This window comes from Maylandia zebra, linkage group LG7, assembly GCF_041146795.1.
Source record: "Maylandia zebra isolate NMK-2024a linkage group LG7, Mzebra_GT3a, whole genome shotgun sequence".
NCBI lineage: Eukaryota > Metazoa > Chordata > Actinopteri > Cichliformes > Cichlidae > Maylandia > Maylandia zebra.
Window position 1 is genome coordinate 11,103,661 of NC_135173.1, and position 26,642 is coordinate 11,130,302.

The following is a 26,642-nucleotide window of genomic DNA, read 5'->3' on the forward strand; positions in this document are numbered from 1 at the left end:
GGAAAGCAATAGATTATCACCTCACTCAGAGAGCACCTTGTACTGAAGTGACAAAACTGAGGTATGTCAAACTGATGCAGCCTGTCTAATAGGCAGGATACTGTCAGGGGCCATCATTTGGTTGAGTAAATGTGAGACATGCTGTGGTTGAGTGGTTTTGGCTGCACTGATGCTTTGGTAATGCGGCTCTCTCCACAGATTCCAACTATGCAGAATATCTTTGCCTTATATTCAGTTCGGTTTTTGAAAATAAATTGCAAGGAGCCTCTGTGTGGTTAGGCTTATGATTTGCAAATACTGACAAGCATGCATTTATGCTTAAGTTAACTGAATCTTCTGCTTTTGGAAATGTTAATTTTCCAGATAGACCAAGGTGTTGTATTTTGAAGTGATCCAGAACAGACCAGCTGGAAAGCACCTGTGATCCATACAAGTTTTTACATGTCTCCAGCTGCTGGGTGTAGTGAAGCATCAGTCTAGCAGATTGTAATAAGTGCAAAATAAGCGCTCTCTGGTGCATTTTAGTTTTCCCACGAGTCCAGATAGAAGAGAATACAGTCTGTCTTTTCTGATGTCTGTCTTACAAAGAGTATAATGTTTTCTGCAACATGTGCTCTTACCTGTGCATTCAGCTGTATGCCAGGTGATTGCTAATCTGTTTTTTATGGGAAAAATCCGTTTCAGATGATTATAGCTATTATACATGATTATAGCTAGCTTGCTATCTCATTTCTATAATACATATGCATTTCTTCTCTGGAATATTCTTTTGAAGTTCAAAAGCATCGTCAGTGCAGTAAAAACAGCAGCAAGAAAGTTTTTAACTTCTCTGTTTTCTTTATTCTTGCTCTCTGACTTTGTCACTTCTATGTCAGTTTTTCCACTGAGTTTAGTAGTCCTTTGTGTGAGTGTCAGGGGTGTTTTCACTCAACCATGGCCTTGGCTGCGAGTCAGAGGGAGTTTCTGTTTTCCACTGGACTGGAATGGTGGAAAGATGTCTCTCATCAGCCACTGGAGGGCAGTCACGTGCTGTATAACTACAATAGCAGAAGCAATTATATCAAGGCTCTTTGGCCTTTTTTGAAAGCGCTTCTTGATCCCTTTGCTGAATCTGTGATAACATGACCAAATGGAACAATACAAGTTCAAATGTGATTGAAATACTGAAAGAGAATGTAAGAGCATTTATAGCACACACACACACACACACACGCACTAATATTCTTTCCACAGTCCAAAAGCATATATATACATATGCTGTATTTATTTTCCAGATGAAATACAGCAGACAGGCCATAGTAATACTCCCTTTGAAGTGTCTGCTTGAAACTTCCGTGGCCTCAGCTGAATTGACTGCAGAGGTCAAGGTCATAACCCAGGTCGGACATACACCAACCGACCTTTGACCTCAGGCCAAAGGTGTCACCAGATGCTCAAAAGTGATAAAACAAGTCTGCTGTGTTTCCAAACGCAGCTTCAGGACCAAAAATGTATAAGAAACACCTTTATGACTACAGTAAATGCTTTACAATCATATAGAAGAGATATTTTTTTCCATTTATAAAACAATATGTGCTGTGATAAAATAACCACCAGAGGGCGGTAGTACAACACACTTAATATTTTGTGGCAGGCTACGCTGTCACACCCTCCATGGGTGAGTTTTGGCAACTTGTTTTTTCTCCTCCTCATTTTTTTCTTTTTATAATTTTTGTCTGAATTGCATATGTCGAGAGTCCAAGTTGAAGTGTTTGCAGCTCATGTCGGCATGCAAATACAACAGCTAGGCTTCAGTTAGAGACTGTAGGGGTCTAATGTTTTATTCACAGCACATCACCCATCAAGGTTTTAATATCAACTTACAGTAACTCTACTGCCTGAGGCACACAAGAGTACACAGCTTCACTTTTTCAATACACACCATAAGAGGCACTTGGGCTGTCTTTTTAAGCAACATTGATTTTTAATATCTCTTATGTTAATTACTTCAGCTATAAATCATTAATTAGTCAGTTTTGTATGTACCATACAGCAGTTCTTGTCTGCACAGAGAAAAGACAAGCACACCATTAAATGAATCCCAATATTAAGGATACGTTACATGAGGGAATAAAAGTTTTCCTCATTACTATGCAGATGTACCAAAAAGGTATTTCAAGATCTAATCCGATCATCTACACTACACGAGCTCGCTATACCATGCAAGCAGCAGGGCATAGTATATTAAAACAGATTTAATGAAGCTAGCATTTTATGAAAAGACATTTATTAGATCAGTAGAATACATCAGCATCACCATCATCATGCCAAAAAGCAGCAAGAGCAGCACTTCATTTCCTCAGAGCCACTCCATGTGCACTACAGGTCCCCCACATTTTCTCTTTATAATCATGATCTTATCATATATGCACATTCACAACTGGTGTTTAACTTGATTTGTGAGCCTCACATTTCTTGAGGCTGGCCCCAGCTGTTTCTCATCTTCCTCTGTCTTGGCTTCCAAAAGCAGATGAAGCTCACAAACACACAATGTTATCTGGCATACTAATGTGCTGCAGAGTTGAACTGGTTACTGTTGTTCACTGGTCTGTGGCCATTTCAATCCATAGAGATTATGTTTAGTTCTTGTTTTATATCAAGTATACAATTTAGAGTCCTAACAGAAATAGTATGTACAGCTTTCGAATAATAACTACCGTCCACTAGATAAGCAAACAATTGAACTCTACAACATCAGACTGGTTATCAATGCCATAGTAAAACAGCAACACTACAATAGCACTGACATGCACTAGCACATACTGTCATATTTCTCAAACATATACCATAGTATTTATATTTACATGGTGTTCACAGCTACATTCCAGGTTTGTGTTTGCGTGGATATCGTTTAACATCATATTCAGAAAAAAGACTGTCACTGCTCTGTGAAGAATATGGATATGAGTCAATAAAAGGGAAAAATAAAAGTATAGATACTGGCTTATTGCTCAGTACATTTGATATGTAATGCATTTGACACTGAACAAAACTTGTGATACTGTACTTCTAGTTCTACTGCAGACAATACAGTTATTTGATTAGATTGGTCCTGCAAATCAACTTAATCAAACCAAATATTAACCTCCAGGAAGCCTCCTGCACATGAAAAAAAGGAAACACACAATGTACAGAACTGTTTATCAATAAATACACAAGTAAAGGAGACAAAGTGTACACAAGGTATAATTAAATAAATATGGAAGAACTCAGAATGAGATTTGGCATACTGAAACGATAGAGTTGGCAGCCATCCATATACTGTGAACTGACACTTAACTTTAAATGTTGAGGCTAGAAGGAATCTGATAACTACAAAAAAAACAACAACAGAACAAGTCTTTGTTTTGGAAGATTATCTAGGGGTAGGACACAGACATGTACAAAACCTCCTTGTTTACAACAGCTTTTGACAGATATTTTTTTAAAAATAAATTTCTACACGGGAAAGCAACATGAAGCAACTTGATAACTACAAGCATTCCCTTTCAGATGAGCAGATGTTACAGAATACAGTATTTACACATTTTAGTTACTTAATTAGTTTTTTTTTTTTTAATGAATGATAAATGCTCCTCTGGATTTCTTGCAGTGATCGGGCATCGTGTCCTTTTGATGAACTTCATGTTGTTGTCGTTGTTGATGATGAGTCTTTTAATTTTCAAGACTTTATTCGTATAATCTCAGCTACTTTTGTTTTGTATTTCTGCAGCAGAAATTATCGGGTGTTTATCTGCACTGACAGTTAAAAGCATACCATGTAACTGCCACTGTCAGATCCACCTCCACTAGAGTCTTTAGGGTGGATATGTCACTCTGCAGTATTCAGACCGCATGAGCCAACTACGATAACATGCTCCAATGGTCTTGCGTGATACAACATCCTGATTCCTGCAGTCCTCCATACTGGTGAACTGTAAACATGGCTTCCCACGCACAGAACACTCCAGCTGACACTTCAGGGTAGTATCTACTTTTTGAGGTTTCCATTCTTTGTGGAAGAAATCTGTGTCTCAGAACAGAGGATAAAAACAGGATGAGTTTACTGAATGAGAACTGAGTGTGGTTAAAAGTCTGTGCTAACAGTCAAGGTTTGTAAGTCACACACTGCGGGGAGCCCTCTCCAGTTCATGGGTCCTGCGGTTGCGACCCTTTTGCCTCTCTTGCAGGTGTTTCCACTTGGCTGCCAGCCCTTGAGCATGCATGTGGTTGCGAGGACTCGTCGCAGTCTTCTGCTGCTGTTGCTGATGTAGTTGCACTTTCTGTACCAAGTGAGATTTTTGCCTCTTGTGCTTCCTCTCCCGTTTCCAAACTTGCTCGCAGAACTCGTCCACACTATTTAGAGTTGGGTGATTGACCAAAGAGAGGAAGTCCCTGTACCACAGCCTTTGATTGGGAGTTTCTCTAGAAGAGGAAAATTCATGGGCAGGGGCACTAGCTGCTTCTTCATCACGATGCAGAAGATCTTCCAGACGCTCCGTGTCAATGACCTCTAAGTTAACTTTTAGAACTGTCTGCATGAAGCCATGTTCCACTGCCTGGCACAGATAAATGCCTGAATCCTTCTTGTTAAGTGCGCGAATCAGGAGGCCCTGCTCGGTGTGGATAAAGCGCTCCTCTGATTGAATCTAAAGAGTGAAAGAATCAGTGATGAGAGAGGCAGAGTGAAGGACAAAGAGAAAAAAGACAGAAAAAATGCATTCAGAATCTGAAATCTATTATCATATTATACTGTCCAAAAAATCAACTATAGTATTTGATTAAAAAAAAAAAAAAAGGTAGGCGACAGGTATGTGATTCAAGGACAACCTGAGATAATAAGAAATATAACAGATACAGGTACTTCTACACCGGTGCACTGCATGATTGCAATTATGCAATTAACATTCAACAATGGTCTAGTTTGGCAGTATGTATTAAAATGCTGAGCAGGCCCAGTTGATTCTGAATTTGTATCAAGATATCAAATAGATGTAGATACAATGTAAGTGATTTTGGAAAATAATTAGTTACTACAACATGGAGGGCTGGAGCCTCAGTCAGAAATTGCAGTAGATTTTTTGATAACCATAAAGCATTTCTGTAGGTGCAAAGTATTTGCAAAACGGTCAATACCTGCATCAGTTTTTGGGGTTTTTTTGGTTTGTTTTTTACAGTATAATAGGTTTTGGGGAAAATGCACATGGAGTATAGATTTGAGAAATCATCTGTGATGAAAAGGAATGAGTCCTTTACTATACAGTGACTATATGGTAAGTAGAGTTAACATCAAAACATCAAATACATTTTAAGAGAAGGATGTTCCATCCCTTTAACGTTCCAGTAGCCAAGGAATACCAGCACTGATTTGACAGCATATGGTAGTTCAGTACTTTACTGAGTACTTAGATACTTAGTCTGGTTGTTTTATTGGGGGTTTTTTTTGTCACCTGTATTATGTGTTACCTAACGCAGTGTCTCTTTCTTTTCTTTATTTACTTTCTATCAAGACAGACTGTATCCGAGTCAAACTGATCCAGATGCAGTCTGAATCTATTTTTCTGAAATGAAACACATTATGTGTGCTGTGATGAAGCCCACCTCTTGTTTGTGGTCATCCGTTGTGGATTGATACTGCCAGTATGTCGTAGCTCTCTGGGACTTTGGACTACACTCCAGGAAAGTGCTGCTGTTCTCCACACCGTACACAGTTTTATCCTGGAGGATTGACTGCCCACTTAACTCATCTGGGAAAGAAAGGAATTTTGTTTAGGTATTGCAGGTTTTGGCTATGTGATTTATTTACAGACAATAAGTTAGAAATATTAACTGAAGGTTATTCAGTTACTGACATTCACAAAATGTTCTCCTTTCTCATCATGCTCAGTCACAAACAGCATATAAAGAGGCAGCAACAACAACAATGACATTTACTAGTCAATATCTGGGTTGTACATACAATTAAATATATACGCCACAATTTTTATTAAGGTTTTTTTTGTAGTGTCTGGTTAAACCTTGTCAACTTGGAAGCTTTTGCTAACATTTTCTTCTTTTGTCTATTTCAATTAAAGAAAGAGATGTATAATTAAGATAGTGAGTAAGTATAGTAGACCAGTCCTGCTTTTGGACTAAGTACAATTACAGTGCATTAGACTGAAGGGTTTGGCAACAGAAAGCAGACTTGGAGGATTCTTTAATGTGTTAATTACAAGCTTCACGTCAACTGACCTTAATCTTTAAACCACCAGAAAACACATAAAAGACGTAGATACGACACCACACACATTCAACTCTACTATCTTCTCCACCCTTTTTGAGCAGGTCAGGAAAGGCCAGTGTCATTTAAATCTGATTATAATTTGTTTTAGCACATTCTTTTGGCTATTGAAATGTTATTGTCTACATTACAACATAAAATCTTAATTGAATGATATAAAACATGTACATATATCGAAAAAAAATACCATGGTGTTGCAGATCTGAGCACTGTGTGAGTGGGTCTCCATTCCTGATATCTTGCCTCCTTGTTCTCCTGCAAAAACACACAGACAAAATTTTTTTATACACACACATATATATATAAATATTTTCCCAGGTCAAAAGAAACAATGATTGCATGGGTGTGCTAAAGAAAATAGGTGTTCAGTCACTTTGTATGTGTGTGTGTGCATCTGAATGAGATTTGCAGAGATTTGCAGCTGTACTGGTGGCCAACACAAACAAATAAGCATCATTCAGCTTAAAGCTTAGCAGGAAAGCTTTAATTATAGGGTGTGTGACACAGGAATTCAAATTAATAAATCTTTCTAGCCTGTCATCTCTGTCGGTTTCACATGGAAAAGAGATAGAGTTTCATGTTTACTGTCAAGCATTACCATGAGAATATTTCAACCAACAACAATTTAAGCAACTATGGAGACACCAAAGCAAACGGAAAAATAATTCACCTTTGTTTCCTCATGTTCCAACTCAAAGTTTTTATATTGGTGTTTAAAAAATATTAGAGTCGAATATAACACAGGATGGAGCTAGCATTTAAATCAATAAGCCCCATGAAGCTATGAGTGGGCGGCTGCACAAAAAGCACAACCACACAAGCGCACATCAATCAGTCCACGTCTACTACAGCATAACCAAACCACCACCGAACCTACCTCACCCCTGGTTCACCCAGGCAGCCTCCAGACATCACTGACACTGGCTCTCATTTGCAGTCAACACATGAGGCAGTTTATATTTCTAGTTTTGTGCTAGAAACAGGATCCTGTACCTTCAGGGGATTTTGGCAAATACGCAAAGCCTGCACTAAAAGTGCACCCTAGCTCTAGTGCTGAATTGCGGCTATGTCCTCAGTCTATTCACATAATCAAGTTTTACCTCAAAGAAGTATAGACCATAGATTTAACCAACACAATTTATTAAACAATCATGATTAAAACCCTAACAGGACAACACTTGTGTTTTAAAAAAGCAAGTTGCTCTAATAAAATATGCTGTATTTATGTACATGCATGACAATATATAAAATGTTGTATGTGAATTGTGCTGTTGGAGCATCATTTCCATTGGGGTGAAAGTCAAGCAGGCCATTTACCAATCGGAAGGTCGTGAATGGATTCCTTGGCCACTCCAGTCTGCCTACTGAAGCATCCTTGGACCAGATACTGAACCCCGAGTGCCCCTGATGCCTACATGTGACTGTGTATGTAAATGTTAAACAAAGCTCTTAAGTATGGAAAAGAGTGTGTGTGATTGGGTGGATGAGGCTAGTAAAAAGCACTTTGAGTTCCCAGTTAGAGTACAAAAGTGCTATATAAGTACCAGTCCAGGACATTGTAGGCAAACCTAAACTTGCTCTGTGTCTTACAGATCTGATTAGCTGCAACGTAAAAGATCTCAAGCAGCTTCAACACACTGGCAACATGTTAAGTATGACTGTGAAATTCACTACCTCTTAGCCATGGGAAAGTATCTGGAGCATTCTGTGCCATCCCATGCACAATAAGGGTCTCTTGCCAAGCAGCATTCAGCACAAGCCTTCCCATAAACCTCACAACGATGCAGAGGCATCTGTGAGACCCCGATGTCTGAACCCAGGTAGAGTTGTTGCTGTAAACAGAAAAATTTCAAATATTTGTTATTTTATGTCTTAGGAGCTTTAGTTTTGCTACTAAGTCTGGGTGGGCAGTGTGGTTTCATTAACTACTTTTGTCTCAGATGTTGTTTCTCAGTAAAGCAAGAAAAGAAAGATAGATACATTTTACTACAATTATCAATTATCCTGCTCATTTTGTCTCATCCTGCAATTTCAGTTGACAACCCAACTGTTGCAACAAACCCAACAATCAAGATTTTTCTGTGGCAACATGCTGTTGTTTAAATTGCGCAGACAAGCATGTCTTTGTTCTGTCTTTTTACCCTGAAGCAAGATGTGTCACCAATAAGAGAACGCTTTCTCAGGACGGTTTTTCAGACACACTTATATAAACAAGAGTCACTTGTTTGTCATGAATGTCTACAATATGACAGCTGTGTAAAGTTTAATCATAAGCAGTCTCTACCTGTTTTGTAGATAGTTCCATAGCTGTAATGGCTGCAGGCTCCTGTAAAATATAATAAAACAAAAATAATTAAAAACAAACAACAGATCTTTCTGATTTGATATTCTCCAAAACGAAATAATATGGGTGATGGGAAAATAGCCTACTCTGAAAACGGTCATTTCTTCTAATAGGACTTCCTCTAAGTCATGCCAGGAGCCTCTGGGGATGGACACCACTTTCAGAATTGTTCCCGCATCTAGGATATAATGAAAGTACACATTTTAGGTCAATACTGCTTTGTAGTTCCAAGCGATTCCTTACTACAGTATGATAATGTTTAGTTATAAATTACATAAACTTTATACTTTTTATTTGTTTTACCTGTGCCTATGAACATAACATCGTAAAGGCCATCTTCTGCCTCGACTTTGTCCACCACTATCTGGGTGAACTGGTAGTCCACATCTGTTTTGACTATGATTGGTCGATTATTAATGGGGTAGACAGGGTTGAACATGGCTGGATGGCTTCTGGCAAACTGCACAACTTCATCGGGGAGGTCCTTTGTTGTGTCAAATCCACCAAATGTCTTGCTTGGGCACTGTGGGGGCAAATAAAGGTAACAGTGTCTGTTACATTGTTGGTTGTAAAGAAGCAAGAACTCACAAGCTTCAGTACATCCTCTTGTAAAGAGGATATTGTACTCACTGTGCCAGGTCGTGGATAGGGAACACGTCCCTGGAAGGGCACCCACTGATAGCTGGGCCCATCTCTGTGGGCGTACGGACCCAGGAACACTCTTCTGATGTCTGTCATGCTGTACATACACACAGCTGAACCTTTGAAGATGTTGCTAATAGAAGAAAGAATGAGACAGAAAAACACATGTAATTTTGAAGTTACAAATCATGTATTAAATGGACATGAACTACTAAAAACCATTTAACTACTTCAAATGAGCCACAGTACCTGGAAGTAGTGAATACTGCATACACAACTGGGCTCTTGGGATCTTTTGTGCTCATGAGAAAAACATCCTCTGAAAGCCAAAAGAAAAGGCAAGACGTAAAAAGACATTGTGCAAATATTTCAAATTAAGGAAATAATATGTGGAGGTTTGGGAGCGATCACTTACGTAATTCATCAAAGTGTGTGTCTATTCCATTATTCCCGGGCACAGAGCAAATAAGTCGAGCTTTCAAGAAGGTTGTCCATTTATTTACCAGACTCCTGTGACCTCCCAGGTCATTCTGTTGGACATGGCAAAATTTTTTTATTGTCTATGCTTAGTGATACTCTCATTTTCACTTTTTTAACACTGTTTAAAGCATACTAAAGACACAATACTAGCATTCATGTTATTATTATTATTATTATTATTATCATATTTAGTCTCTCTATTTCCTATTTTTTATTCAGTGAATGCACAGTAAACTCTCTGTACAAAATAAACTACCAAAGAAATTCTATAACATATTAAACAAGTCTAATAAGCATCCATGTTTGGGTTTTTAAAATGTATTTCTATATTTATATGTATATTTTTATATATATTTTTGTGAATAATGCAATTCTAGATGCTGTACAAAAAGAGGACAGCACATATTGAACTGTTTGTTCCAGTGCACTTCTTAATAATATGCATCTCTGTGCCTTACAGGGTAGTGTTTGTCTTCATGAACATAGCACAAAAACACAGACGCACAAAGCTCTGGCTCATAAAAATGGATTTCACTTTGTGTTGATTTATGGCAGTAAATTATAGTGTATCCAAGACATGCATATGCTGGAGTTAATACCCCATTTTACATAATGGATGGCTTGTCTTGTGTTGAAGATAGCAGATTCTTGACATTCTAGATAATCAGGCAGTCATGAAGGAGGCATGATGTGCAGCCAAACAGGGGTTTGAGGCTGACATCGCTCACTGATCTGCAGTAAGCTTACTGAATTCCTGCTAAATGAATAAGAAATGGATTTAGGCTGTGAAATTTGATACGAGGCCAGTTCTTTAACATAACCATCCCCTGGAGCTAAAGGCCCAATAAGTGCCAAAGCTTGGCATTAGGATAACAGTGCTGCCATTGATGGTGTGTTTGCCTCTCAGGTTCTGGCGACATTTGACATTTCTCTCAGGTTTCTGTCTTCCGGGGCAGTTGTACCACGCAAAACAAAGCCCACTCTTCTCCAGGCTAAAAATAATCACAGATAACAGCTCCTGAAAGCTACCATTATGAAAGCCACTCAGACACCCGTCAAGTGTTTTTTCCAGATACAGGAGCTATTTCACATAATGCTGGTGTGAACGTGTGTGTGCCTTTGTCTCTCTGCTATTGTGTATATTGGGATTTTCCTTTGTAAAGGCCATCCTGCATGTCCTCTGTGTGCGTGCGTACTTTGCAGAGCTGTCCGACGCGAGCATGTGTGGCCTTTCCAGTATGCTCTCCATCTATAGCATTTTCTCTGAAGAACAGGTAGATTTTGTCATCTTCTGGGTTGTCACTCTCTGAAATAAGATGAATGCCTAAAAACCTAGGATCTGCAAGCGACAAAGACACACACAAAGTCAATGTTAGTTTTTGTGTTTCTTAATCTGGAAAAAACTGCTCTGTATCTAGTTTTAAACCAAGTGCTAGATACTGTGTGAGAGTTTAAAGATGCTGTGAAATAGCAGACATGTACTCAGGGACTTCCCTCTATAGAGCCTGAAAGGCAATAACAACACTTAATATTAAATTTCACAACTCCACTGGAGACGGGCCAGCTAAATGAATTATGTGCTTCTCGTTCTTTGTCTGGACTGCAATATTTTGAGCCATGAGCAGACAAGCTGCAGCACCTTAGCTGAAGCAGAATATGATGAATTGGAATAATATTAACTGGTGAAAAACAGTAAGTAAAACCTACATTTGAAAACTTGAGGTATGCCATTCCATCAACAGAGATGATAGTTCCGGTTATTATAGGTATTTCTTGTATATTTTTCTATATTTTTCTTATATATTAGCACTCAGGGTAGTTTAATTTAAAGTTGTTTTAAGGTCAAACCCCTTTTTTTGTAGTACCAAACTGTGATAAATGTAAATCAGGTGATGATACATTGAGATCCATGTCCACGAGGAGATCAGTGACGAACTCTGATCATATCTATTGGAAGCTGAGCTCAAACAAAAACACAACTGGGATCAAAGAGTCAGCTTGCAAAATTAAAAACAAGAAAAGTACTGTATAATCAGAAGGGATTTTCCTCATCTCTCTCACCATTTAACCATCGGGAGTCATGCTGCTCTGTTCTGATTGGGTGATGCTTTCCAAGAGTGCGAAAGATGGCAAAGTCCCGCCCCATGAAATCAGCTGATGTTCCTGCATACAGTTCTCCATCTGAGATTAAGAGGAATAAACTGAGTTAGCTTAGTAATGTCAGATGAGTAAACAATCTTTAGGGATTTTTCCCCAATGATGAAGGCATAAAACTGAGGGATTGTACAGGGGCTTGGCAGTATAGATAAACTTGGAGTCCTGAGAGAAAACAGACAGTGACAGATGTGATGAACATCAGGAGTGTGAAATTGACATTAACACCGTAGGCAGGGCTAAGAAGGGAGGAGAGAGAAGGATGAATGAATAGGTCAGAGGAGGAGGGACAGGACAGAGGTGTGAGATAGGACGAGTACATAATAAAGCTGGTGAGAAAGGAAAGAGAAAAGGGAGCAGGGATTAGGGGTGATGGGCTGGAAAATGGCCATCTGCTAGGTTAAACACTCAGATGTAACGCAATGTGACTGGCAATGATTGGAGTAAGAGAGAAAAGGCATGCTCACATAGTTCACTTGCCAAAAAAATGAGATTCTATGCAAAGAAAAAACTCAATAAAGTGTCACTGACCCCACACCCACTACTTAAATGATGTATAGTCACGGTGAAAAGAAGTTTACAATCGTGCCAATGAGGGGTTCCCAGTGCTTAAATACAAAGCTGCTCCACTTATAATGAATGAGAAGAATGCCTGTGTTCTGTTATTTGCTTTTACTTTGCACCCTATATATCTGCTGCAATGACAGAGCAAACCAGTGGGTGTATCTTAACTTACTTGTTTTTATATGACCTCACTCTAACACAGACAGACAGCGCAGGGTATCCGCTCTTAAACTCACCAATTAGCATGGATGCAGTGAGCAGCTTGGGATCATAGGGACTCTTCCCACGCCCATTTTCCACGTGGGGCTCAAGTCTGAAAACACTGTCCTGTACATAGTTGAACAGACAAGCACAGAACCTTCAGTATATCATCAAGTATCAGCTTTTGGAAAAAGTAGTTTCCATTTAAGTGAAAGTTTTCTGGGAAAGTCATTTTGCTGTCAGCATTTCACAACTTCCAGAACGGCAAAGCTAGAGAGACCACAGGATAGTATTTATGTTTTGTTTGTTTTTTTTGTTTTTTAGTCCAAACTATTTTGGAAATATTGCGACACGATGCAAAAGTTGTTTTTGACAAATACTTGTGTGATAATGTTAGAGACTGTAGATATAATATATAATATCAATGTTAGTCATTATGTAAAATAGGTTCAGTTTAAAATATTGAAGCATTTTGAAATTTTTACAGAACAAGTATTAAAACAATAAATTTCATTTCTCTCTAACTCTGTGACACCAAAGGACGCCCTACAGAGGAATTTCATATTTTGTTCATGATTTCTACACACGAGATAGATGGATTTCCTGCATCTAATTATCTGTAAATAGCTGTTTAATGAATTGGAAATTCACATCAGTCAGACTCAGTGACATTTGGAGGAGAAAAGAGCGCGCATTAGACTGATGCACTGGAAATTCGTCAGACTATGAAACCCTGCGTTTCCACCTCATTTTGCTGAATGAAAACCACTTTTTATGCACTTATATAATCATCTGTTAGAAAGACAATTCTCTAACCCTCATGGCCACTGAGAGCTTTAAATACTTATACTTGATATGTCAGGAAACTCAGCTTTTATATTCTAAGGGATTATGTGTTTGATAGAAATTGAAATTGGAAACTTCAATGGAGGTGTAGAGTGTGCCTGTACCTCTGATTTCTTGCCCACGTCCAGGTAGGAGCACACAGGGTGGAAGGCTCCTGTCCCACACACATAGACATGGGTCTGGTTGAATGGCTGCAGCACCTTCACAAAATTTGAGCATTCTCTCTGATGTAGCAAAGACAGAAAACAGTAAAATTATTATTTTTTTAAAGTGTCATTCAGAACAGAGTGTCATTCAGAAAAATCCAGTGCCTGCATAAAAAAGACTGGAGACAAAAACAGAGCAAAGCTTAAAGTAATCTGCTGTATTTCCCAAGAGAGTGACCCATAAACCCTACCAGTGTGCCGAGTAATAAATCTGGAAATAAAATTAAGAGCCCACTAAACACTGTCATCTGATTCTGTTTTTTTTTATTACATACTGAACTCAAAAGTCGAAGAAAACAGTGTGTGTGTGTTGTTGTGTTGCACAACTGTATATGAAATATTGCATTGCTCTGCAGCCATATGCCACATTTCCTCGTGTTCTTGCAGCACATGCCTGAGCGAGCCTGACCTCAAATAAAGCTGAATGTGTCACCACATTTTCACAACAGAAAATGTAAAAAAATAGAATACTGCCACAAATTATGCATGACTAAGTTATCTGGTTATACTAGGTCACGAGCAGGAAGCAGCACTGTTTTGCTATGACCCTGACTGACCTGACATTTGCTGTGATAAACTCGTAACACTTGTGCTTTTTAACTTGTACTTGTCTGTCACACATATCAGACCTTCCTGCTTCTCATTGACTCTCCGTTTCATCTTGTTTGTTTTGATTGCATTAAATAAGATTAGTGAACAGACTCTTCATCTCCCATTAATTCTTACTCTCCTCCAACTATATAACACAGAGACCACCCCTCAGGATACCCTATATATCCATGACATAATGTTTATAGAATAAAATAACACAAAAGACTTTAGTACACTTCAAATCAGCCACACAGAAGGGCTGATGATCACAGGTACAGCTGATACACATCCAGCATTTCCATGATTTTACATTCCAGCCTTTTGCTTCAGGGCCCATTTAGAGATAAAATTCATAACATAGCTTACAGAGAGCAGGGGCACAAAGTTTCACCACATCACAAAAGCTATTCTAAAACTGCACTTGGCCAGACATAGAGAAATGTGATTTTTGACTTGCCAAAGCTCTGAAAGATGTACAGAGTTTAAAAAAAAAAAAAAAAAAAAAAAAAAGGCCCTGAATGTAAATGCCAGAACAACTTGGATTTGTTTAAGACCAGCTTTAGTTGGGAGCAAAATTTTAGAAAGTATTTTCATCCAGAGAACTCTATAATCTAAAATTATGAAATGTTGTGTTTTATCCACAACTATGCTACTGTAGGTTTCAATATATGAATAATGTGATTTAATGTATTGTTTCTGTGGTTTTGTATGTGCTAGTTTAAAAAAAAAACAGTCCCACAGAAATTATATTAGTAATGTAATGGGATTGGGTGACACTAGTTTGTCTTATTTAAATTTGGCAAATTAGTAGTCTTTCAGCTTCAAAGGCCTCCCTTGAGGTTAGTCTGTCAAATATTAAAGCAGAAACAGAGGAAAAACAAAGCCCAATAACACTGGAACACTACTGTCTGTGATCCCTGAATATATGGAAGTACCGGTAGTTATTAATAACAAAGAAATGTTATACCTAAAAGTACGTTTTTATAGGCTAAAACAGATCTTTTAAGGAGGAGAGAAATTATTATGGTCTCAAATATGGCTCTGAGATTATTATCAGATCTATAGCGAGTCTTTGAGTTGTCCATATAACATATTGTCAACAAACTGCTATAAACAAACTGAAAAAAAGAAAAAAATCTCATATAATCTATGATTAAAATGCCATATAAAAAAAGCTCATATAACCCCAGTGTAACTCCAAGGGTGATTTGCTTTGAGACCTGCAGAACTGCACATTTTTCATCGTATGAGAGAACAAAGACATTTGAAAAAATTAGTGGGAGTAGAGGGGCAAACTGCTGACACCCACTTAAAAGGTGGATGGTTTTAGCTCTTACCGAGAGATCTTTTCCTGCCCACTTGCATTCATCTCTTCTGGTGGAAGAAGCTGGCCAAGGGATCTGCAACATAAACACAGTTCCTGCACATGTTAGAAAAGAATTACCCCCACACAAAATCAATTTTACAGAGTCAGTCGAAAGAGGAACAGCTTGTGTGCATGGATGTGTATATATGAGAGTTGAAGGGGTCACATTGCGATTTGTTATCCACTTTGTTTCGGTTTATTCTATTATTCATCCAGGTGTGCAGAGAGCAGCTTACATGCCTGGCACAGTGTGTGATCGTGTGCAACAGCCCTGCTCTGAAATATTCATGAGGCACTTTTCGGTAGGAACAGAAAAGAGATTCCCAAGACACCTGCGCCCCTGCCTGGCACTCTGGATGGAGATGCACGGATACGAGCGAGGTAATAAGTCGGTCAGAAACAGCAAACACACATGGAGTCTGTCGCAGAATGCATGAAACCAGTCATGCAGTCTATAAATTATAGGCTTCAGCTACCTGTGCAAACTCTTTGCTGATATTGAGAAGATTAAAAGAGAAGATGTGGTCCTTGGCTCCAACTACTAGTCTTCCTTTCTCCTCATCCAACAGGAAGGTGTGGTAAGCCGAGCTGTTGGGTAGGCCTTCAAATGTCACAAGGTTGTTAGACTCCAACATGTCTGCAAAGAAAAAATGGAAAGAAAAGCAGGAATCAGCATAAAATATTCATCGAAATAAAGGGTTTGTGGATTTGTGTTGCATGAAAGTCAAATCTAATTCTCCAGATCAGTATATTTTTCTGAAATTCTATTACATTTTCAGTATCTTTTTGCTTGACCACTTGCATGTCTTTCCATATCTTAAAATCTTGCTGCTATACCTCTATTCCCCACAGCTACACTGAGCCAATTTAATCAAATGATATTGAGTTGTTTGTGCTTGTATCACCTAAGAATGCTGTTTCCATTTTTATCAACCCCTTTTTTTCACTTCTTTATATGTTTTGATTTTTTACATAAATGTTATTGCTTCCCCTTTTCCTTCACAAATTGCTCTCATAACTAGAGACTATACAGCTTGGCCTAGCTGACAGATAGTTTAGAGCCTTTGCCAAGCCAAATTGAACTCGGCAGGTAAAGCCAAATCTGGGAGCCAATAATCAGACAGTCTGCGCTGAGAAGTGACCTTCACCAAAGCAGCCAAGCAGAACTTTGTACACTCAGAGTGGAAAACTGTGGAGCATTTATAATGTCATATTACTCTGCTAATATTTCATAAACCAAACTGCAAGACTACTCTAAACCACATAAACTATTAGCAGACTTTATTACAGGCTACAGCTCACGTTTTGGACCTTAACGCAATGGTCTGCCAAGTCTAGCAGCGACATTTGGTTTCCCAGCAGAAAGCCAGACTTGACACAAACACTGAGGATCTAATTACTGTAACGACCTCTAAAGGTGGCACTATGACTGTAGTATTGTAACACCTTTTGTGTAATCTGTGTAGATACACACACAAACACATGCACATATTAATTCTTTCTCCTTCTCACATTTTGTTCTCACCAACAAAGTCCAACCACACCATGGCCCCCCTCCCATTGACCACCTACACAAAAGGACAGAGAGTTATGGGAGCAGAGGAGAAATGGTGCCTTCCTCTCTCACTCTCTCTTGCTTTCTCATCCTCGGTGAGGCAAACAACAAAAAACTCTCATGAATGCTTTAGCAGGGAGAATGCCCCTTCTCTTAAGTGTGTCAGAACCCAAGAGAGTGAGAAGACACAAGCTAGAGGGAAACTGGTACGAGAAGAAAAACATCAAAGAATAGAGGGCATTACACTAAATGCTTTTAGGGTGTTTTTCTCAATCATAAATTCTAATTTTATTAAGATTTTTTAGGTTAAAACCTACATGGTCATGAATATTGTGCTATGGAATCTATACATTATTTACCATTCACCTAGTCCAAGGCTGCATGGGTTCGTACAGTATGAAGTTTAAATTTAATGGAAACATTACCATATGTGTATATGTCTGAGATATTTGCCTAAATGCAAATTCAATCAATATTTTGTATCACAGAAGAAGCCAGATGGCTGACATTAAGGGGGTTTGGAGGGGTGGATTTATGGGTATACTCTTGATAGGGGGGCAACAATATCTACATCACAGGAAAAATAGATTGGTTTGACAAACTGACCGACAAACCTGTCCAGGCCGTACCCCAGTTGGGATAGGCTATCCACCAACACGTGCTGGATAAGTAGAAGAAAATGAATGGACGAATGGTTTGAAGAATTTAAAATAGTATTAAAAGGTGCTGAAAGACACCTGTGAAAAAGAAATGCTACAAACAGACAATCCAGTTGCCTGTTACATGAAGACTTACTTGTCCTTATGTGATTTTGGTTTATGTATCATGGCATTTTTATAAACATGTGCCTAATTCACACACACACACATGGACGCGCACATGCACACACATGCAAATAACAGTACTCATTGGATGGTAATACAAATAGACTGACACCCTGTCATTATCGCTGTCTCTGTAATTTCGTTTGTTTCCTGTTCCTTAATGCAAACTGTGAGAAATTTGGAAAAATCATAAATAATAATAAACTAATCTTTCACTCCACTCCCCACTCCACAGTCTTATTAAAAAAAATCTAACCTTGATCTAACAGTCCCATGAGTTTCCATTAAATTATAGAGAACAGATATTTTCTGGTGCATAACCGACTGAATCTAAACCCAAATGACACAAAGCTTTAATACAAACCACTGTGTTCAACTTACAGTCATAATTATTTGTTAAATAAATGCTTTTTGTTGCAGTTTGTGAAACATATCTTTGTAAATCATTTGTTTTCTGTTGCAAGATTGATCTAGTTGAATTTTATTGAACATATTATTTTGAAATATTAGACATTTATTTCATAAACACAGTTGGAAAGAAGATTAAAGTCATAAAAAAGTACAGTCGAGCCCGCTCTGTAACCATGGTGAGCAACCATTAGCTGATCAACTGTAAACTCTGCACTGCACAATAACATCTGCCTGCTACCTCTGACCCTTTTTTACCTGTACCGTAGACACATTCGTGTGGGGGATGACAAAGACAAAGTCAAACCAGAAGATGAAGACTTATTCTCGTTCTCAATGTAAAAAAGCACAAAAGGATGTCTGTGTTATTTGTCATTAATAATTAGCAGTAGCAGTAGGAAAACTACTCTTCACTTTTCCCTAAACCACATCACTGTTTGACAGCAAGGGGAATGGCATCACAATATCCACCCACCAGATACATACAGAAACCCACACGCACACATCTTTGGTTTGTGGAAATTGTCTATGGGAGTCGTGTCCATGGCAACAGACCATTCAACAGAGACTACAGCTAAGTTATTAAAAGCTAATCATCCAGAGACAGATACTCTGTGGGTATTGTGTGTGGATCTGTGTGTGTATGTATGTTTATAGAGCATACTGTGCTGTGTATTATTGGAAAGAAAAATGTGTTTACGAGCCACACCGGAGGTAGTAGCCTATACATGTCTGAACTGGTGTCCCCTCAGGTCAAATTTATGTATACATTAAACGGCACTTGTTTTTTTTTTTTTGTTTTTTTTTTATTCTTTCCTGTTTAGAGTTTGATACTGTGCTATACAAAAAATGTTTGGATGCAGAACAATAGAACAGCAGAGAGAAAGAGACAGACATGCAAAAAGGAGAATCAGAATCAGAATACTTTATTGATCCCTGGGGGAAATTATTTAGAATGTGTGGCCTATTAGAGATTTTATGTTACAACTGACAGATAGATTAGTTAAAAAAAATAAAAATAAATTCTTGTTTCTCCAGCAGTTTTCTACTTCCTCCTGCTCTCTCTTTTTCTTCCTTAACATTGCTTGGTAAAAGACAAATGTACTAACTATTCTCTTCTGGGTCAGGGACGGGGAGTGCAAAAGAATGAGTTAGGGAACTGGAAAGCAAGCAAGTAACAGACACAAAGGGAGAGCGAGAGATGGAATAGATGCGAAAAATCAACAGTCCCATGTGAGACTGATAAAAATAAACTCTTTTACCCTACATTCTGTCCATCTTTCTCAACTGGAGGGCACGTAGAGTGTTATCTAAGTGCTTCCTAAGAAAAATACACTTCTTAATAATAACGCACACATGGCAGCATAACGCACTGATGTTTGGCCCCGGTTCAGTAGCTTCACTGATGTTCCTTACTCGCACGACTTGTTGTATTGTTGTACACTGTCAAATCCCAACATATCATATACACTCTCCAGGTGTATACAGTTACTGATTCACCTATGCCCAAGGGTAAAAAAACACAGCTTCAGTCAAGAAATTTGCTCAGTGTCAAACAGAAATGAAGGCAGACACTTAGTCTTGCTTTATTGTTGTTGGCTGAAAGAAAAATGGTTTTGAACTTTTTCTTTTTTTGCCAATGAAGTTATTTATCAAACTTGACAAGACTGATTTCTTCAGAGCTGAACAAAATCAAATGTAGTAATATGTTGTTTTTGTAGTTAGAACTTTGCAAAATTAAATTTAAACATTCAAGTAAACATGAAAACAAATGCAATTCTGTAGAATGTAGCATATTGTAGAAAAAAGAACATAATTTTAGTTTAATCCGATATTTTCAAATCCGATCTGGGTCACTTTCGTATGTGGTATTGAATCCGATACATATCTGATGTTTTAGAAAGCGACTGCTGTGTGAATGGTCAGGTCGCATTAAATCTATCTTTTACGTCACTGTCACAACACAGACGCCAATTATCAGCGCCGGAGAAGACATTGCGAACACTTCCTGGCCATCCAGTGAAATTGTTGGGAAGACAACGTTGGAGAAACGTAAACATTTTATTTGTACTGTATAATCTGAAGATTCTGACAGAAATCTGCAACTATCCTTTGAAGCACCGCTCCTCTCTAAAACAGCAATAATGATAATTATTAGGCCATGTAAATAACAAAATAACTTTATAACTTAAAGCAAAGTTGGGAAACGTAAAGTCCGAAACAAGTCTTTATATTAAGGGCCATCAGTCAAACAATATTGTTTGCTCTGGGTCTAAACAGAGTGCGTTGTGTGTGACGTCTTCTTTTGCGCATGCGGGCTGCTTTGAGGGTTCACACTAGAGCGCGTTTGCTGTCGCATTTTATTTGTAGTGTGAACAAGCAGACAAAAAAATCGGATTTGATCAAAAAATCGGAATTGAGCATTAAGACCTGCAGTGTGAACGTAGCCTAAATTACCTGCCCAACATGTCTTGAAGTTCTCCAGAGGCCTGGGAATGAACTAATCATTTGATTCAGGTGTGTTGACACAGGGTGAAATCTAAAACCTGCAGGACACCGGCACTCGAGGCCTGGAGTTGCTTACCTCTGGTCTAGCTGATAAATGATTTAGTTTTGGAACTGCATCCAGAAATATTGATTAAACAGAATTAGCAGCCACTAAACTGATTCTGTGACTCCCTTCATATCACTGGAATACTAAAACCCAAGGTCTTCCTCTTTCTCTTAGTCCATTTTGGTTTCTGAGACTTTCAACACATGCCCAGTAAACTGAACGAATGGCTTGTCTTGGTCACCCAATTTGAGTTTTCTGCATGTTTTCTGTATTTACAATTTAGAAATAAAAGGACCCCAAATTACTAAAATATGAGCAACTTCAGACCCTCCATGTTCATACTGATAATTCCACACCCTTTTAAGATGGTAGTTACTTTGTAGCTCTATATCTCACTACAGACACATGTAAGTCAGTAGACACAGGAAATTTTGCAAGCAGACATCTTCCAAGTTAATCTTTCAGATATAGATTAAGCTAAATGAACACTGCAGAATAAATCATCCAAATCCAGTTAGAACAGAATACTGAGAACATTCAACTGAATGTATGGGATACCTTCCATGGCCATTCAAGGCCAGTCAGAGTTTATATTGTACACACCCCAAGAAACCCAACTCCACTCCGAAGATTCTTAACATGCTTATGGATTAAAGGCCTTTAGGAGAACTTCTCCATTCTCCAACTCTGATTAAAAGTCACACCACAGTGAAAACAAGAAAAACACCATTTGAAAAAAACAGATGAAGTATGAATGCTGAAGAGATATTTTGTGGTTAGTGAAACTAAATGGTTTCTAGTGTAGCATCATTTTTCAGTTCTTTGCTCCTTTTCTGTCTTGCTATCCAAAGCAGGACTTTGTTGTGCTCCTCTGAATGCATTTGCCTGTACGTGTGGCTGCAGATATGTGTATGTGCTTTTGTTCAAGCCGTTGGCTCAGCTAAAGAAAGGGGTGGACAGGTCGGGGAAAAAAAAAAAAAGAGTACTTTTGGCAGAACACCCACATTCTATAAAACTCAAGTACCTTCTTTTTTTCTTTCCCTGGACAGTAAACAACATGTGCTCTGCTGCTTGTGACCCATAAACTTGAGAGCCATATGTTTAATCCCTAAAGGGCCCATTTACCCAGAGGGTGTGAATCGATCTAACATCAATTCATGCCAAAGTATAACATATGTAAAACATTCATGGTGCTTTATGGTGTTGCCAGCACTGTAGGTCCATGGCCTTCTACTCCTACTTCTTCATCATCAACTAGTCACTTAGTTGTTGATACAGTTGGACCTCAGCTCATGTTTAGGTAGCCATGGGGTACCACTGTTATCTTTCCCCTGCTCCATTGCCCTTGTGCCCCTGAACCCTTGCTTTTAAAGATCTGTTGGAAGTTTCAGCAATGTGTATATGTGTGTGTCTGTCTGTGTGTGTGTGTGTGTGTGTGTGTGTGTGTCTTGGGGTGGGGGTGGGTGGTAGGAATTGGTAGGTGTGTCTCAGAGTAATTAACTTTGTCCACTGGGGGGTTCATACTGTGGTGGGCCAAGCTGCTGTATAGCTACACCATTCCAAGATAAAACTTTCATTCTACATTCAAATGAATGAAGTCTGCAAGAAATCCCAAAACACGTGCCAATGTGAGACCTGCATAATCAGATGCATCTAATTTGACCATAAACAGATTCACCCCTTGTTCCCGGAGACCTGTAGGGGTCAGGTTTTCTTCACCTCACAGAGCAGTATCTCACTGATCTGACACTGCTTCCTCAGGACTGGACAACTTCTCAGACTGTTTAGGCAGGTACTGCTCTTTAATCACCACAGTGAACAATCTGATTTCCTCCACGAGTAAATGTACTTCACCTACACAGGGGTAATACATAATTTATATTATGGCATACATTATTCATAATTCAATAATCCCACGTCACTTGCCTAATGGGACCTACAGTGGATAATGTTAAAATTTTTTCTGCAGTATTACAGGAGCAATGTTTCAACCACAGTGCAAGCATGAAAATGATACCTGCTCACTCTCCTATTATTAAGTGCATGCTAAGCACTAAATACAAAAAATGAAGCACTGACTCCTCATATGGGAGAGGTGCAAAATCCAAATTAGTACTAATAGAAATAATAATTATAGAGGTGACTGCAAAAAACAAGCTTGCCAGACTGCTACCTGAGGATCTAACTTGAAATAGAGATATCGCCACATGGGCGTGTTACACCAGTCTGACAGCATGCGGTTTTAAATGACTGATACCCTCACAGGTATCATTTGCTATCTACAGATGGTCATGCATTTATGTGCGCAAGTGTGCGAGCATCGTTGCATGTGTGTGCATGTGTGTGTGTTTATGTATGTGCATACTTGTGTGTATAATTATGGATCCCCCAGTGCTGAGCGAGAAACATTTCTCTTTGGGAGAGCCATCTGCTGAAACAGACCTGCACCATTCATCCTTAGTATAATTGCCATGCAGGAGAGAATTGAGTGGAAAAATGACATTTAGGAAAAAAGGAAGCAAGAGAAGGATAGATGAAGCTCAGTTGCAGGGGAGCCCATATCTGGCACTACTTTTATTTCAAAACTGACAACAGCAGTTGATCAAAACAAGGACAGAGAGGCAGAAAGAAAGAATGCATTCTCTAATAACCAGTTCATTTATGCATGTGCATTAGACTTGTGGACTTTTACTAACAAGCTGGCAAAGTTACCTTACCTAATTTTATTAAACTGTTTTCTTCGCTGGATTTATATCATATAATATGTTTTATACTCATTCCTATTTGTTAGTCTCAGCTGATTACTGAGTCAAGACAGAAATATTTTTAATGGTGCAAAAGCTTTCCATGACAACACCAGAGTTTCCCGGCTACAGGTAAATTAAACATAATTGGATATAAAAAACTCCAAATAGTATGAATGCAGGTCTGTAAAAAGACTGAAACCATATAAAACAAATATGCACAACCCTCTTAAAGCCAGAGCCTAAACCTGATAAGTCATAAAGTTTACAACCTTGTAAAGAATTTATGTACTTGTTGTTTAATTTATATATATAGCATTTTCAGAAGTAATCATAACTAAAGCCTCATACAGACATCTAGGGACTCACAGTTACTGAAACTTTCTATAGACACTGCCTTTTTTCAGTCGCTTGACCAGCACACTATACGTGCTGAAAGGATTGGAACCTGCGTAAGAAGGAGGTAAGAGTCTAAGACATAAGATCTACCTCAGACAAAAAATTTAAGGGCAAATCACTTAAAATAATAACATTTGAAGACAATAAAAACTCACAAACGCACCTTTATAGGAGAGTTTTAGCCGGGGGACGTTGTTCTTGGTCTGCTGGGCTCCGCTGCCCCCCGTATTGAGCAAAGCCACCCCACACAGCAGCATAATGCTGCCCCAGAAAAAGCCCATGATCCTGGGGCTATAGGGGCCAGAGAGTCCTTTAAATACCAAACTCCAGTGCCGAAAGTCTCAGATCTGCTTTAAGTTCTGGTAAGAAGAAGAAAAAAATTGTTTTCCAATAATTGTGAAAAAATGCTGACGGGTCAGTCCAGGCTGATTCACAGCAGGTCTCGTTCACTGCCAGATCCAAAACCCTTTCCTATTCCAGGGGTCAAAAGACAAAATTAGAGTCCAGCTCAGACCTGCAAAGCAGAGTTGGGGGTTATGGGTCAGTGTTACTGCAAGTGAGCTTCCCACACCGATAAGTCAATGCTAAAGTTAACCAAAGTAGGCCCACACTAAATGCTAGGAAGAGCAAGCAGGTATGACTGCCATACTTTTCTGCCCTGGTACCTGACCAGTATGTAACCCAGTGAAAACAGCCATCTGCATTATCTACCTCTACAGCTACCTTTAGCTAAAAAAAAGAAAAACAGTTCCACTTTGTTTCAACTGTTAAGCCTGTCTGCCGGATAATCATAATCTTTAGTGGCTTTCTCTTTTCCTGTCCACTGTGATCCTGTCTGCCACTCTACCTAAGACTCCTCTAAACTAGTTCAGCCCCACTCAGCGCAGCTCTGCCCTGTCCCCACAGCACAAGGCACACAGTGCAACTGAGAACAGCTGAGGCAGACAGCGCAGAGTGAGCGAGAGACAGCGAGAGAGGGAGTGAGAGAGAGAGAGGAGAGAGATTGAGAAATAAGGGGAGTGTGGTGTAGGCGGGAGAAAGTGAAGAAAGCATGAGAGAAATGAAAACTGTGAGTTGGATAGTAGAGAAAAGGTTAGGGCAAGCCAAGAGGTTATGAAGAGTGAGAAAATAGCAAAACACAGCTGATTATTACAGTGCAGTGTTTTGAGCAAACTGCTTTGTGAGAATTTTTTAAAATGATTTTTTATGCTTTGTTCATTTTTAACTGCTGTATTTTTATACAGATAAGACTTTTAGATTAGAATAATATGGCATCTTCAACACCTTACAAAAATAAGCCCTGGTTCAATACAGGTGAGCGCAAAACTGTTTGTAGATCTATTACCCTTTTGGTCAAACATGGCATTATTTATGCCCAAACTTACATTTTAGATAATCCCTAACTCTTTTTATTTTACTTATATTGTCTTTTGCAAAAGGTCTGTACTTATATTTTTACAGTTATCACTCATGGATGTATGAATAAGTTGTTGGGTTTTTTTTGTTTGTTTCTTTTGTATAAATCAACCAAACCCTCTTGCGTTGTTCTTGCTATCTTTCTCTGAGAATCTACAACATGTTAAAAAGCATTCGTTCATTTTATAATCAGTTTCGCAGGCAGCCAGTTGTATAATACACTTTTACATACTTATATCCTCTTTACTTTGTGATTTACATCACAGAAGAAAACCACCTACATCATTTAACTGGATCATTTGTAATATGTAACATCATCAGCTTCATTTGAATCAGATGATTCAGTCTGATGATGATGATCTGATTAGTGATGAAGATGTGATTGCAGTGTTTCCGTGTTTAGATAAAAACAATATCTATGAACAAACAGATACAGATACCTCGTATCACGTCAGTCTGATTAGTGATGTCACAACTCAGGTTTTACAAATAAAGAAGAGAAACCAAGAATCCAAATGAACATCAAGCTAAACTTTTGACTTTCTTATAGAATAAAATATGGAAAAAATACAAACCTTTGAAAAACCTATTGGTCCTAGGATGGAATCCAGGGATTTTACCGAGGTGGGAATAAACTTTGACACTATGAGCAAACATAGCGTCGCGGTCTTGGTGAAAAGCTGTTTACGTCCCCCAGAAACAATGCCTAATGTACATAAACACACTTTTCAAAAGAAAATTTTAAGGGCCAAATTAGCCATCTAAAATAGTTACTTCATTTATTGGTCACTCCATCAGAGACTGAAGGGGAGTTCCCTGTCTTTTCTTTCAAACCATCCCAAATGAGATGTCACTCTCAGTCTAAACAGCAGGCCCTCAGTGAGCTGATTCCTTCTCGTGGTGAATGATAATGACTTTGGTGGCAATAGTGTGGTTAAGACCTTTAACAGGCTGTATCCATCTGGATAAAGAGCCATCAGACAGTGGGAGGAGAGCTGAACTAATCCTGTAGTGAAGGGATGGGCCTCACGGTTATGCTAATGTAAGCTG

The 26,642-nt window shown here is 38.7% G+C and overlaps 1 protein-coding gene across 1 annotated transcript; it reads right to left on the reverse strand.

Annotated features, from left to right (window-relative positions):
* Window positions 1-1,804: 1,804 nt before the first annotated feature.
* On the reverse strand, window positions 1,805-25,144 carry sema3ab (sema domain, immunoglobulin domain (Ig), short basic domain, secreted, (semaphorin) 3Ab). The gene is made up of 17 exons (XM_004553292.4): window positions 24,340-25,144; window positions 16,169-16,329; window positions 15,664-15,726; window positions 13,634-13,753; window positions 12,719-12,809; window positions 11,826-11,945; window positions 10,961-11,103; window positions 9,700-9,814; window positions 9,534-9,603; window positions 9,273-9,417; window positions 8,946-9,165; window positions 8,729-8,820; window positions 8,583-8,624; window positions 7,973-8,130; window positions 6,486-6,553; window positions 5,620-5,765; window positions 1,805-4,667 (listed from the first exon to the last, which is right to left on the reverse strand). Exons 1-17 carry the CDS (start codon window positions 24,455-24,457, stop codon window positions 4,140-4,142), a joined length of 2,400 nt encoding a protein of 799 aa, XP_004553349.2. The 5' UTR covers window positions 24,458-25,144; the 3' UTR covers window positions 1,805-4,139.
* Between the last annotated feature and the right edge of the window lie 1,498 nt (window positions 25,145-26,642).